General features: G+C 32.2%; 1 protein-coding gene across 1 annotated transcript; it reads right to left on the reverse strand.

Moving 5' to 3' along the window:
* Window positions 1-6437: 6437 nt before the first annotated feature.
* On the reverse strand, window positions 6438-16633 carry LOC132560502 (formimidoyltransferase-cyclodeaminase-like; the record flags this gene model as incomplete). The annotated part of the gene is made up of 11 exons (XM_060225167.1): window positions 6438-6524; window positions 7017-7112; window positions 8361-8499; window positions 8897-8940; window positions 9223-9384; window positions 9885-10011; window positions 10551-10744; window positions 11386-11523; window positions 15495-15524; window positions 15921-16100; window positions 16542-16633. Coding segments are annotated over 11 exons (1289 nt in total), but the record flags the coding sequence as incomplete, so codon positions are not given.
* Between the last annotated feature and the right edge of the window lie 425 nt (window positions 16634-17058).

Raw genomic sequence — 17058 nt, forward strand, 5'->3', positions numbered from 1 at the left:
AAAGAACATTCCATTGTTAATATTTAAAATTTTCAATACATGTTTATATTTATCATTTACCCAACAGGGTATAGTCTTTGTCCTCTGCTCCCTGGGTGAGGAGGCTAAAGTATAGTGTTTGTCCTCTGCTCCCTGGGTGAGGAAACTAAAGTATAGTGTTTGTCTTCTGCTCACTGGGTGAGGGGGCTGAAAAATAGTTTGTCCAGGCCCTATGTCCTACACTAGTTGTCATAAGAACTTCATACTTAAGATATGGGTTCACTTTGTTAGGCGTTGTTATGTATCAAAAGTAGGTCACTCTGACCTTTCTTGAAAAGAAAAGTTAGTCAATGCACTATCTCTTACACTTATAGTCACTGGAACTTCCTACCTTGGGTACAGGTTCACCTTGGAGAGGCAGTGTATTTGGTATCACTCTGACCTACATTTTGGCCTTGGACCTAAATCCCAGGAAAGTTTGTCTGGTCAATCTCTTGCACTACCAGTCACTGGAACTTCATACTTAGTGTATGGGTTGACCTTGGTGAGGTCAGTGGGTGATCATAACTCACTATATTGCCCTATTTTCTTCTGTTTTATTGACAAAATTAACATGATTTGGTCACAAGTCCCCAGGTGGTATAGATGTTTTACTGAAAAAGCCCTAAACAAAACCCGGAGTCCCGAGGTGGTATAGATGTTTTACTGAAATAGCCCTAAACAAAACCCAGAGTCCCGAGGTGGTATAGATGTTTTACTGGAACAGCCCTAAACAAAACCCGGAGTCCTGAGGTGGTATAGATGTTTTACTGAAAAAGCCCTAAACAAAACCTGTAGTCCCGAGGTGGTATAGATGTTTTACTGAAATAGCCCTAAACAAACCCCGGAGTCCTGAGGTGGTATAGATGTTTTACTGAAAAAGCCCTAAACAAAACCCAGAGTCCCGAGGTGGTATAGATGTTTTACTGAAATAGCCCTAAACAAAACCTGTAGTCCCGAGGTGGTATAGATGTTTTACTGAAATAGCCCTAAACAAACCCCGGAGTCCTGAGGTGGTATAGATGTTTTACTGAAAAAGCCCTAAACAAAACCCAGAGTCCCGAGGTGGTATAGATGTTTTACTGAAATAGCCCTAAACAAAACCTGTTGTCCCGAGGTGGTATAGATGTTTTACTGGAACAGCCCTAAACAAAACCTGTAGTCCCGAGGTGGTATAGATGTTTTACTGAAATAGCCCTAAACAAAACCCGGAGTCCGGAGGTGGTATAGATGTTTTACTGAAATAGCCCGAAACAAAACCCAGAGTCCTGAGGTCGTATAGATGTTTTACTGAAAAAGCCCTAAACAAAACCCGGAGTCCCGAGGTGGTATAGATGTTTTACTGGAACAGCCCTAAACAAAACCTGTAGTCCCGAGGTGGTATAGATGTTTTACTAATCATTCATTAGACCTAGTCATTAATAGACTAGTGGTGTAATGTGTATCTATTGATCAATCTAGATCTTTAAGCAGAAAATAAAGAGTTTATATAAAACAATGTAGTACTTTTTGTCACTTTGTACAGGTCAATATGAATGTATACAGTTAACATTGTCTTCAATGGACAAAATGATAAAACACTTCAGACATATCAAACCATCTTTAATATGTATTACTTCAAAGCAGAAAATTACCATGTAACTTGTATAGCCAACAGCACACATTAAGTCAGTCACCAACAACACTTACTTTTATATACATAAAATCTTTGAGAGAATATCCCCCTACTTCATCTGTGATCTCACCAACTGTCAACCTTTATTGATGGCCTATAACTATCATCTGACAAAAATTCATATTGAATCCTAAGTTAATTGTCCAGCATCTTTATAGTGTCACATAACTCCACTGGAAAATGTTTGCGGTATGTAAAATATTCTTCCAAAAACATACCCTGGATTTTGACATATTTCTTGTAAAATATAAAAACATATAAAAAAATTACTTTGATTGTCCTGTATTTGGAAAAAATATTTTGACACAATGTCAAAAGTGGGCTTATTATAGGACAAAGTTGCATTTGATTGTAATGTACAACAGATTTGTAAGTCATAGACTTATTCTGACTTTTCCAAATGCAGAGTAATCTGCTCTTGTTAGCAGATATTGATTGGTATGTCATTAGTTTGTGTGTAAGTTTGCATTATTGTCTCATAAAATGATGTTATTCTCTCACAAACAATTACATAACAACCAACACCTGCTCACAGGAGCAGATAACTCTGTATTTGGAAAAGGCAGAATTTCAAGTCAAATACATAATACATAATAACGGCATATCAGAATAATTTCTTGTGCTTAAATGTTTGCATTAATAGATCTTTATTTTCTGTCAATACATAAGTGTATATAATATTTCATGTTGTAACTGTTAACTCGTTAAAAGACTTCAATCTTTTAAGCCTAATCTAGAACTCAATCCAGTGGTGCTGGATTAGGAGTTCCCTACAGGTAGGGCCACCATATCCCCCTTGCACAACACTATCAAATCTTTATGGCAGTGAACAAGGAAGTAGGAAGAATCACTCTGTGAAATAAGCAACAAAAGCTGTGAATTTCATTATTTCTAGTAGAACTTTCATAAGTAAAAGTAAAAGCTACAAGACTCATTCTATAAGGATACAACACTGCCTTCATTTCAATTCCCATGTGTTACAACGTAAAATGACATCAATTTTAAATTAGTGATTAAAAATTTAATATTGCTTTACAAGTGACAATTTTGTAAATGTAAAAAATTGTAAAATTATGTTTATTACTTTAAATATTGGTCAACATGAATTACAGTTATAAAATACTCTTTTTATTACACAAATAAAAGTAAAAGAAATATTGAAGAATGTAAAACTAGTAAAGAAAAGATGAGATAAGTACCTATTACCTGATGGGATCTTAACTTTTGAATGAGAAATATCTTTTTTTAAAACCAAGTAGTATAGGGTTTTGTGTTTAACAACAATCAATTTTCAGCACTTTAATTCTGACATCTAAATATTCTTCCAACTTTTTTTTATAAATCTAAAATGGTTAAAATATTAATGCAATAAAATATAAGGCAATTGATTTACTCAGATATTTCTGAAAATCCAACCACTAGCTGTACAGAGGTCACAAAGTGTTTTTGTGGGGATAAAGGTGTGATACTGATAGTGAATTAAAAATAAAGTTAATGCAATATTTACCCTAGTCAGTCTACAATATAAATGTTTTAAAGCTACTTTTTCCATTTGTTTTGTGTGCTCTTTTGACATGTAATAGATTGAAATCCGATTTTGCCAGTGCATATAATGTAATACCCATTACAATTTCGTGAAAAAAAAAAAAATGCAAATTTTTGGCTCAAATGAAATCTTGCCTATTTATTAATGAGAATTCCTTCAAAGAGATTACTGGTACTTGTGTTTTACTGATAGTAACAAGGTCCTTATAAGACTTCAGGTGCAAGTAATATAAAATCTATATAATGGGACTTTCTATTTTAATTCTAACATTATGCTTGGAATATAAATATAACATGACTTGTAATATGGTAATATATATTAATACTAATATGTGCAATAAACTGAGCTGAAATTATTACACTGTACATACTGCTGTAAAATTGTTTATTTTTGTGGGGATTTTTTTTCCATTTAATTTGTGGGTACTCTAAATCCACAAATTCATATATCCATGAAATAGTAAACAGATAAACGTCGCTGATTATATAATACTAGCAGACTTTGTAGCAAGATTTAACTACAAAATCAAGTGCCAATAAAAATAAGTTTTTTGGAAAACCACGAAATTTGAGCCCCCAAAAATAAAGGATATTATGGTAATGCATACATTAAACTTTGTATATTCTACAGCATTTAAAGTCTTGAATTTAATTGCCTTAAAAATACATATATCAAGAATTAAATTTTCACAATATTTTATAAATACAACTTTAGTATCAAAATACATAAATATTATTTCAGCAGTTAGTTATTATTATATGTATATATATTCAATCCTTGAAAAATTCCATCACCTTAACACAATAAAAATATTTTTTATAGTTCATTGTCAACAACAATAATTTAAACAAAGAAATCACAGTATATTAGAAAAATATTTGACTTGGTTACAGTAAAATATAAATAAATTTTATGACTGGACAATTACTCTAAAAAACAATCTCCTTAAGTCAAAAACAAAATTGTCATAAAATCACTATTATTATATTTGCTTATTTTTACTAATATATATACAGTAAATATATATAAATATTAAAATCATTATTATTTTGCTTATCATGAAACCTTAAGGATATGAAAATTTAGAATTGTTTCTTTAGTCTTTCTATAAAAATTCCCTGTCAATTAAAAATCTTTCTATAAAGATTCTTTGTCTATTGAAAAAACATTTTCTGTCTATTACCTAGCCTTCCCGAAAAAAAATCCCTATCTCTTACCTAGTCTTCCCTCAAAAAAATCCCTGTCTATTAACAAACTTTATATGAAAAATTCCTGTCTATTAAAAACCTTTCTATAAAGATTCCCTGTCTATTAAAAGACCTATAAAAATTCCCTGTCTATTACCTAGCCTTTCCAAAAAAAAATCCCTGTCTATTGAAAACCTTTCTATAAAGATTCCCTGTCTGAGACAGATTCTGCCTACTGTCTGAGATAATATTTAAAGATAGGCCCCGGTTTCCTAAATCTTCCAAAACAAATTTTTCTTAACTTAAAATTCCCCATAGGAAAGCATTACATCAGGAAATTTCCTTAAATTTAAGTTTTTCCTTAACTTATGCAATTTTCTTCTATGGTAGTTCAGATTTCCTGAATGAAGATCTGTGAAACTTGGGCCAGGTTGGAATGCATGATGCATATGAGGACACAAACATGTCAGATTAATGCTATGTTGTGGTTTTAACACACAATGTGGTTTCACCAGTGTAAAACGAACAATTCAATAAGTTAAATATTCACAGTGTAATTAAAATGATTAAAAATGGGAACAAATACCAGTGAACAAGAAATCCACATATATGACTAGTCACAAAGACATGAATTACTAACACAAACAATAAACTCAATTACATTCGTAGATTTTCACAGGCAAAAAATGTCCGCAAAAAATTTGACATATTAAATATTGGTACACAGTAAAAATCACAAAACTGTTTACCTCAAGATATTAAAATAAATTTCTATATTTCCATAACTTTGTAAAATTATCAAAAATATTAACAATTAATTTAAACAATTTTGAGGAATGTTTATAAATCACATGACAAAATCACAGCCAGCAGTGCAGAGAACTCGCAGCAAAACAAAGAATACAATTATCTAGTATATTATTATTTTACTTATAATTCTAATTTCTGAAGCAAAGTTATATTATGGACCTGTGATTACTCAAAAAATCTTTTTTTTTTTTTCACAATCATCTTATGTGGATATAGATATTGGTATTGCTTTTTTTCTTATACACAACAAATTTCCAGTTCATGCATAAATGAATGCTTGAAAATTTCCCATCACGAAATTAAATGATATTATGATAATAGGTAAATCATAATAAGTGAATATTTGGAAAATGATACATATTTCCTATAAATTTCTGTAATCGAACAAGGTAGATTTCTACATTAATTAAAGCAGCGATCAAAATGAGTTTTAACCTTAGGTATTAATAAAAAATATACTGCTAGATTTCTGCCTTCTGCTTTATATCAAGATCAATGAATTTCCATGTTATAACAAATATTGTATAATGCTTTAGTACTATGCAACATTTATCACATATATAACCACAAGCAGCATCTTCACAAAGTCATGTACCGTGGAATATTGATTGTCAATCCAAATATCAATGACCTTGAAAATTGACTTTCCACTTTCTAAAAATATGGAAAATTTACTTTTCACTTTCTTAACTAAATGGAAATTTTACTTTCCACCTCATCAACAATCTGACAAATTTACTTTCCACTTCCTTAACTAATTGGAGAATTTACTTTCCTCTCCATCAACATTGATAATTTACTTTCAGTTACCTTAACAACTGGAAAACTTACCTGAAACTTTACTCTCCACTTCATCAATAATATGAAATTTATTTTCCACTTCCACAACAATGTGGGAAATTTACTTTCTACTTCATTAACACTTTGGAGAATTTACATTCCAAATCACTGTATTTAGAAAAAAATCACTTTCTTAAACTACTTAAGAATAGATGTACATTTCCAAAACAAATTATATTCCATAACTGCGAAAAAAATTTGAACGTTATTTCACTTTAGTAAACTAAATGATAGTGACTAGATTCCATTGTACTTAAGCTTTTACCTATATCCTTTCCCTATTTTCACACACGTACACAATGAAGAATGTTACATTGTTAAAGAGAAATCACTAAGGTTGGCATTATGCCATGAGAAGCACTTATTCTTTTCTATCATCCAAAATTGATAAGATTTCAGCGCAGTTCACTTGAGCTAAGTGCACAGCAGATTCAATTTCCTCTTTCACCTGTAATCAGATATACAAATGATTAGGTATTATTCATTTTGAGTGAAAAATAGTGATGAAGAGAAAGGCAGGTGAGTAGGTTTTTTTTTCTTAAAACACAAGAGTCCCACAGGGCCTGCATCACATATCTGGATATTTCAGCAGGATTAGCATAAGATTTGCATCCACAGTCTTATCACAAAAGATTTTTCTTATCAGGTGATTTGATTTTCAAAACATAACGTATACAATTCAAAGCAAACTTTGTGCTCTGAAAAATTCCACACATCACTCCCGTTCATTCAAGGATGAAACAGACTAAATTTGGTCCCATCTCTCCATCTGGAGATAAATCTCATTGACTTACAACTATTTCTTCTGAGCCCTGTCCTAATTTGCTTCAAGTGAAGCCACTCATGTACTAGTCCAAATTTGGTCATAATCCCAGCATTTTCATGAAAAATTTAACAGAAGGAAAGCGAAAAACCAGAGTAGGTACAACAGATTACTAACCTTGGCTTTGGTCCCTTCGTCCTTGACATCTTTGAGATTTGTCATCACATTGTAGAATGATCCCCACACAGCTGTCTCTAGTGTCCGCACACCAACCTATAATAAAAAGTATCATTGTAAGACTCATCAATCTCACGAAGAAGGGATGTTTACTTGTTTGTACAATTTAATCATTCCCATCCAGGTATTCATATAACATAATAGACAATTTCTTACTCTAATAATTTCCAGATTTATATTCGTACACCCTCCAAGCATCCTATTTTGGGGATGTCATGTTGATGTTATGGTTTGGCAGCTGTTGAATTCCTCAACTAGTTGATTTGGTGTCATACATCATGACTTTGAGGCCAGGACGAATTGAAAAGACATTTAAAAAATTGTCCTCCTCTGTCAGTTATGTTACAATGTCCAAATATCCCCATGCATCATACACAGTTATCTTTCTTAAGCTGGAGATTCACGATATGACCAACTCATGGCAATGATGTCAGTTACCATATTATGACATCACAATCAATTTCTTACTGGTATAGCCAATGATAAATGCTACAGGTATATTATGCTAGTGATACTCAGTAAACAAAAACATTATATAGGGAAATCACTAGATAACGGGTGTTTTTGAGTTGACAGAGCTAAATATGTGTTCAAGTCTAACCGAAGAAATTTAGTTTAACCAAGCTATATTCTGCATGACCTAACTAAGGTATAACAGTGTAGAAATCCTGAAGATGTATCACATAGAAAATGTTATGTTTACTATGCTTTTATGGAGCAATTCCTCTAGGAATATATTTTAAACAGGGCACAGAGAATATATTCTTAAGAGTATTGCTCCATAAAAGCATAGTTAACATTATAAAGTAAAATCTAAATGCAATACTTACATGTCAGTGTCTTTTCATCCAATATACTAAATAGCAATCCTTGTTACAATGAAATTGACTGAATTTTTGGGTGTGTATATTATACAAGTGAAACTTTTTTCCTATTTTCAGCCCCAAAATGTACCTGAACACATTACGTAGGTGCACAAATTATGTGGGTTTTGACAGTAATTGTGACTAATAAAGAAGAAGTCAGTCACTGTTAACTCTTTACAACAAATTTAAAGTGTGACAGTAACATGACAACAGATTATCATATTTAATTTGATTGAAAATTAAATTTTTCGCCGTATTTGATAAATGTAATAAACAAAATGTAATTATATATCCATGTGTTTGGCAGAAGTAGTTCCTGTAACTATTTTATGCACAAGTTCAAAGGTTTCCATGTTAGTGTGGTAACATTTTAATCTGGTAATGTTGTAATCGTGATACTTCAAGTGTAAAGATATACCTGTAAGTCAGATTTACAATTGATGTTAGCCACTGCGGCCAGTTCCTTTAGAGAAGGCCACATTGAGTTGGTGAGTCTGGACACTGTCAGTGGTACCTGCACTGCTGTCATTAGACCGTCCTGCATTGCCTCCTCTCTCCTACAATTCATCAACAGTCCTATCTATCAGTGATGGTGAATGCTGAATATCTTAATTTAAAGTGAAAATTGACAGTGAGGAAAGAGAGCAGATTAAAAACATATATAAATTATACTTTGATGTCATTTATTAATTTCATTCAGCTAACAGAAGACAAAACACATTGTAGAGATATATTTACATGTAAATTTCTTAATATGATCTATTTGTAAGACATAAAAAATAATCTGGATTCAATACAAAATGAAGATGGTGACATTCATAAAAATCATAACACCATGCCATCAACAAAACTGTTTAAATCCAGAAGCAAAATCATATTGGCAATGCAACAGGTTGTAATACCCAATGTAAGAGATATAAAAAAAGGCTAGGAAGAGTAAAAGATATAACTTACAGAGCTACATCTTCTTCTGTGTCTTGACACAATTTACAAGCCAACTGGAAAATACAATATTAGGAATAAAACAAAGAATTTATATCAGAAATAGAATTCCAAAGTTTTACTCTGATGATTGTATCATTCAACTCCATCGTGAAAATAGGAAAGATAGGAGAATCCTAGATGTTTCAAATGAAACTTCATTCTGTTAATAATTACATTGTATAATTCTGTAACAAAACTGTAAATATTAACAAGGAATTATTTGTCTGCAATTCTCTTGAGGAGAAGTAGTTAGGATGTATACAGTAAGCGTACACCTAGATGACATGATTTATTACCATATATTCGCTGAAGGCAGCAGCATCAGCATCAACAAAGGCCATCAAATCCTTCATAGTTTTGTAAAGTGGTGGAAGTAACTTCCTCATCTTAGAATCTAATTCAAAGAACTTCTTGTTTCCATAGCTGAGGAATCCTGCCATAGCACCAAGGGCAGCACCCTGGAATAGTCAAGACATCCGATTCATTTTCATATTTTAACATTTAAGAACAGCTAATGATGCATAGCTTCTAAGTACAAGTAAATTTGGGAAATTTAAGTTAACTAGAGGAAGACTTTCAATGGATGTATATATGTAAGTTCATTCTGTCAAAGTCTGATAAATTTATATAATCGTTAATGGTGACCTTGACCTGGAAACCTTGAAACATGAATAAATCCAAAGTAAAATTATTGAAGTAAACCTGAATTAAGTTTTATAGATATCCCTTCATATGAATGTAAATGCTAAAATGATGACATTGATTCAGAATGAGATAAAACAGGATGTGACACAACGTGATGACAAGGACAATGCTTTATTCCTCCATCCCTGCCTGATCAATGATTTCAATGACTCAATATATTATCAGTTAAGGTATTGATCAAAGGAAATTGATTATCTTTATGAGTGTTGTTGTCATAGCTACACAATATCATATTTAGATTAGAATAAATTACCAAGGCAGCTGACAATGCAGCCACAGAGCCTCCTCCTGGAGTTGGTGACCTTGACCCAACCGTAAGGATAAAATCACGAATTTCCATGCTGATTAATGGACCTTCCTTTTCATCAGCAATCATGTACCTGGAAGGAAAATATCCTATCATGAATATGAAATTGAATCTATTTTTAAAATCAATTAAAAAGATTAACAATTCATTTTCATTCATGGAAGGAAAAAGTTTGTATTCATTTTAAGTGTTTTTTTAAGATTTCACATACCCCCAGTAACAAACATTATTTGGGAGAAGGGACTACCATATCAATATTGTAGACCATTTTTCTTCAGAACTATAATGTCAGTAGAATATCAGTTCTTATAACAGAAGATTAGAGTGTGATGTTTTGATGACTACATGGTCACCCTCATCAGACAAATGACCAGTTTGGAGTGTACTAGCACTGACATACATAGTGCATGAGATGGTAAGGGCTCTACTATAACACTTTCAATGTTTGTTGGTGTAGACAATTTTTTGGGTGGGACTAAACATATGTGTCAACATAGGAGTTTATTTTCTCTCATGGATATATTGATTAGCTTAAAATTGTCACCCAAAAATTCAACACCAAAAAAAACCCTACAGAATTGAAGGATTTTGCAGTATGAGGATAGTATTTACTCAATGATTCGCTCTTTAGGACTAAATGGTCCGAGAGAGTTCAGGCCCAGTCTGTTGATAACGAGACGTAACTTCTGGTCTTCCTCCAGTATAAATAAGTTGTCCTTCTCCATGTAGTAATCGGCTACTTGTAAGATGGCGTCCAGGGGTACCAGTCCTACAACCTGGGAGCCAACCACTGCCAGATTCAAATCCTAGGATAACAGAAGAATGTTTACAAAACTTTCAGTTATATCTCAAGAGGTACCAGTAGTCTGGACTCCATTTATCTAGAATTCTAATGAAATCACCAAAGACTTGTAAAAATGGTGAGTCAAACAACAGGTGTGATTAAATCAAATCAAATCTCTTACTGAATGAAGCTTACTTGAAAGATAGCTTTAACAGATTTCTTTTATAATTTGAAACATCGACATTGAACGACTGCAGTGCTCTAGTTTTGCCTATTTGGTAATGTTACAGCATTTTATATGGTAACATTCAGTGCCAGTTCAAAAAATTTCACAGTGTTTTCTAAACCCTGTGTGATAAACTTTGGACTCTTAGTGTTGAAAAATAAATCATATTTTGACATGAATGTTAACAGCACCAGTTGAAATCAACACTTTCACTTTGAACCATTTTTTTTAAAGTCCAAAAAATATAGCTAAACTTTGTATTTTCTTATCAACACAATTTCATTAATTTGATACACCACGCATTGCGCTGTTTCATTTAGTCTTTTTACAACATATGAAACTTCAGTCTGTAATCAAAATTTGTTTTATCATTTCAACATCAGATACATCCAGAATCATCCACAGTGCAATTACCTGGGTACAGGCATGTTTCTTACCTGGGCATCCTTGAGAATTTCTTCGTAGACCGTATGCATAGGTGTAGACTTATAGTCAGTGATGTTGACAGAAACTTGAGCAAGATTAGCGTCATCCAGGTACCATCCCATGGCTTGTACATTCTTCAGTCTTCCAGGCTGCAAATAAAATCTTACTAGAATTAGTTGTGTAGAAATCCAATAATTAATGTACTAAGATTAAAAAACTAATTGAAATCGTGAAATAAATTTTCAGTAATTGATGGTACTTACCAAAATATAGATAAAAAAAATTGTCTGGTTTTGTAATTTTCCCCTTCTGACAAAAACTATGCACTACACTGCATAGATAACTTGCCTTTTTATGAATACTTTTTGACAAAATCATAAGACTAAAGTGTATCAACATGGAGCTAATTTTAACATTTTTGATTAACAATGATACATGGAATTTTTTATTTCTACTAAGTGTGCTCATTCTGCAAGTGTCAACAATTTTACAAATCAAAGTAAAAAGAACTTTGGAGAACAGCTGCTTTAGCTGCTAGTTTGAACATAATGTACAAGTACCTTCAAGACAAAAGTATATTTTTCTTATGAAAATATACCAACTATTGTTCTGAGTTGAACAATACACTACATATTCCTTACAATATCAGTGACAGATACTGTACACAGAAAATGAAACAAATGTTTGAAATTCAATATTTCATAAACTATGAGTTAATGTATAGATCAAATGCAATTCATTGATCCTTTACATGGCAAACTGTAAAACTCCACAACAGGTATCAAAGGAATTTGTTAGATAAGTTTACCTGGTATCAGACCTCTTCAATAATTCATTCCAAAACTAATGTTTTACAAATAAACCTTAGTCTGCCATACTATTGATTTATTCTTATCTCACTCACTCACATATAAGGAAGTGATCGCTGCTATTCACTGCTATTTGTTTTTTATCTTGAAACCCCAACAAAACAAATGAATGTTGCTGTTGTATCACAGCGAGATAATAAGGCCATAAATAATTCTATTAATAACGTAACAATGGTTCCTACATATGTAAGATACTAACATATCTTTATCCTTCACCTTTACACAAACTTTCTTCAGGTTCCATAAATATAACTTGTCATTAAATACTTTCAGGTGGAAATGATTTGTCAAGAACTTCTAATTTTCAGAATAAAAAGAACAAACTATTTTCCATCTTTTCTAGATCTGTGAACAATGCAATACATAGCAGGTAAGATTGTATTAAAATCATGATCTAAGAATACAGGTACATTCCATGTGAGAATCACTACTTTCCTAGTTTTACAAATTATCTCTTATTTTCACCTCTTTGGCTGCTTTCTTAAAATACTCTAATACATTAAATCCCTCTCTTGATTACCAAACACCAGTAGAGCTTTTCTGTGATTTGAGGATGAAATGTTCAGGAGAATGTGAAGTCTTTCATCATTCAGAAAACTGTTGTGTAATATGTAAAAACTGATAAATGTGGTGAGGGTCAAAATTCTGTTTGAAGTGCAATTATGAATATGTGAGCTGAGTGAACTTGAGAAACGGAGGATTTATAGAAACTGAATTACTTATTATCATCAAACCGTTAAAAGTCATTCCATTAAAATTACTAGCATGATCAGTATGCACAAAATGAATTGTTGATGGAACAACACAGCCAAACAGTGATAAATATGATTCTGCACAACTTTGTGTAACATATAATATATATATCACTGAAAAAAGGCAGTCACTGTATTTTCTAAAACTGATTTTTTCCTTATATTGTAAAGGTTGGCATTTTCAAGGGGTTCTATCTTTCTAGCTTTACAAATATTTTATAAAATGGAAGTTTTAGTAAAAACTGTCCCTTTCACAATCTCTATTAAAAGAACACTCATTTTGTTATGAACTATTGGTAAAAATGCATTTAAAAAACCCTGTTTACGAAATCAAATAGTCTATCACATAAAATGTATTTTGACAATGTCCAAACTAACATTTGACTCCAGACCAAAATTTGATAAAATGTCAGAATGTATGTAGTCCATCCAAATAGTCTGCATTTATACTTTGTCATAGACATATATGTATACTTCTCTTTCATATGTGGGAAATTGTCCAAAGACCCAGCTGTTAATGCCTTAGATTAGATCTGACTGTGGGAACTTTTTAAATGGGGGGAAATTTCTATGAATATCCTTTAGTTTGAGAGATAAAGAGCTTATTAGTTATGCATGCAGCAAGCTGGTATTTTACATCCTTTCACTGATGTCAGATATTTCACAGCTTGTGGAATAATTTTAACTATGGAAATTGTTAGACGAAAAAGCTCTGCAGTCTGAATTGCTAGGAATGTTTGATGAATTATTCTAAACATATAATGTTTGATATGAATTATTCATGTGTCTCTAGTGTACAACGCTGAATTCTTATCGGATGGCCTAAATACATATTTGAGAGATTTTTAGAAGTTTGAGCATGTCTCCATTCAAGTTATCCCAAGAACAGGAGAATATGACAGTCATTTCTAACATAAATGGTAAATATAAGATCAAGGCTATCTTGAGTCATCGACCGATTTAATCTTGAGTGTTATCCCTGACCCCTGGACAACTAACCCAACACTCCTGTGAAATCTGATAACAGCATGAATCAATTCCGTATTAATTTTGAAACAAACAAGTAACCTGAAACAGCAAATGAATAAGTTAAAATCCACAATTATGATATTACTTTTTGTGCTGAAAGCATTACACTAAGTTATGATCCCCCTGACAACATTTCTGTCTTGTAGGGTGTGATGATCCAGCATTGTGCTAATCTAAAGATTCAATTAATCAGATATACCAAAATAGTGTACTAAATAAATGTTTTTAGTACTACATTATCTGTGAGTAACATATTAAAATCAAATCTTCCATAATGGTCCTCAACAAAATTAAAATTAACAAAAATTAAAAATTCAATTAAAATCTTGAAAACAAAATTAAAATTTAAAATCAAATTAAAAATTAGATTAAAATTCATCATCTTCATCATCTCTCCATAAATAATTATTTTCAACACTGACGTGGCGAACTTCAGGTTTCATTTCACTTAAATTAGCCCAATGTTTGGTCAGTATTAATTATCATTCATAGGACTTGTCAGGGGACCTGTAGAATTTGTCCAAATGTCAACGAGTCCATCTTTCTTTCTCTCTGTTACACCTTATTTGACTGTGTTCTGGTTTGTTTCTTTAACAGTTCTAGGATGTCGGTTTGTTTGCATCAAAGATTCTTCATTGTAGATTATTGATGTTACAAAACTCACATGTTGACTTGTTAATTTATTTAAAAGATTATAAAAGTTATTCTTTATCTAAAGAGACTGGCACTCTAAAGTTCCCAATGTCTATTTTTTCAAATTTTTAATATTCAAACCCCTAAAAATTATCACAATGTTAATTATTTTCATAAAACCTGAGTTTTATGAGGGATCTGTATGATATATTTCACCTGCTGTGGTAGACCAAGAATTGACTTCAGTCCCTTCACATAGTCACTTTTAGCATAGCTTGATATGAAGAATGTGTGTATATACATATCACTTCACAATGTTAGTGACCACAGAATTAAAATCTTAGTTGTGCAATAAAACTTCACTATAAATATTGTAAAGCCAAACAGTTATCAGATACAAAGACACTCATTACAACATTGTTTCTTATTGTACTGCAGTGTTCATTCATTTGACAAAACTGCAGATAACATGACAGAAAAAAAAACCTTCAAATTTTATGAAAGATATGAACAACAGAAGGATGATTTATTCAAATTAACTGTCATATATACAAAACTTCCAAATTTTGAACATTTAATATACAAAGATGATCATCCTGTCAAAAAGAATTATTTGAAAAGTCCCAGCTTGCTTAAAGCTTGATTTTTAATTCAAACTCAAACCATTTATATATTTTCAGCATCATAATCACAAATAGGTGCATGAGCACATCGGGAACTCATTAAAACATGTGTCAGTGTTAGCTACATGTAAATGAGCCGAGAACTAGCGTGATGCAGTGTTAGCTTTGGTGGACCCATGGGGCAGGGAAAAGACCAAGACCGGCATACACCTACCCGAAGCCTCATGCGACGATGAATATGGTGCTACAAGGTCAAAGGTCAGGCACTAAAAGGTTATTTTCTAACAATGACTTTTTCAAAATTAAACAATGGTACAAAAAAAAATCCAGAAGTGCAGCAAACAATACCCTAAATAAAATGAAAATGAAAACAAATGCTTTTATAATCAGTTTATTTTTCAACTCATAAAACTTTGAAGAAATAAGTTTACTTATATTTAATGGTATTCTCTGGTAATGATTCTGTTTACATTCCAGTTCATAAGTTAAAAGTATAAAGCAGAAAAACTTATTTTGGGGATATTGAAGTCTCAGCTTTACTTAAGCTGGGCCTGATTTTCAAAATAAGAACATCTGGCTCTATAGATAACACAACAATACAATATTTTCAAAGATTAAGCGGATACAAAAGGCACATTACCTGGTCCTTGCCTCGCCCCTGTTCTCGGACATTGAGGGCAATGCGGTGAGCTTGTTCCTTGGTAGCTAACAGATTGATATTGTAGGCAACGAGGAACGTCCTTGCTCCTACAGCAGTGGCTCCCCAGTTAGGTACAAAATCTGGCGGGCCAAAATCTGGCTTCCACTCTGGTCTACACAGCTAAAACACATTTTTCAGTTTTAAGTTTTAATATAAGAAAAACTCTGACATCATGATGTAATGGCCCTTTGTCTAAAAATAATTTTTCTTACTATTGGGATACATCAACTTCCAAATTTTAAAAAAGTTCATAATAATTCTTCTATTAATCAGTTGGTTAAACTTTAACCTGTTAAATATCTTTTTCTTCCTCTTTACTCTGACACTTCTTTTGAAATAAGTTATTACATATCTTTTTATAAATAGCATCAAATCTCTTGAAAATGGAAACATTTCCTGGTTTGAGTTTACAGATGGCAATAAAGATATCAACCAAAAGTTTCACTGCATCAGTATGTGTAACTTACACTTATCATTTCAGCCTAATGTGAAAAGTGTGGCAAAATACATTATCTCACATTGATCAAACGTTTCTGCTCATTAATTAGATATTGATTTTACCTTTTCAGGTAGACCTTCAAACTCGCCAGCACGAATCTGTGATAACTGCATCCTATAGGCCTTGTCCGAGGCCGCCTCACCATACAGATAAACTGAAAAATGTAAAGTTATGTATAGGATTTGGATGTTTTAACATGAAAATGTTGAAAAAAAATCTACAAATACTGTGTGTAGAGTCTACAGGGTCATCTAAATGAATCAAAATGCATGACACAAATTTCCATTATATTCTATGCAGCTTTCAACAAGCTATGAATGTCAGAAGTCATGGTGATTTCTGTCAAAGTTTGAATTCAAAATAAAAGGTCATAGGTCCCAAATTAACAGGCTATGAAATTTCCCCCCTCGTTTTAATTGTTATCTTTCTATACCGATTCATCTTAATTAGACAACAGAGTTCCCGAGAAATCCATCAGAAGGATAAGTACTTTTCAAGATTTCTTATTAATCATTTAGTCGCTATCTCGTATTTTAGCGTCGGGAACTGATAATAAATAGTATCCTGGTCTGTATAATT

Source organism: Ylistrum balloti, unplaced genomic scaffold, assembly GCF_031769215.1.
Source record: "Ylistrum balloti isolate Yb309-2 unplaced genomic scaffold, AGI_CSIRO_Ybal_v1 Utg371072, whole genome shotgun sequence".
Classification (NCBI taxonomy): domain Eukaryota; kingdom Metazoa; phylum Mollusca; class Bivalvia; order Pectinida; family Pectinidae; genus Ylistrum; species Ylistrum balloti.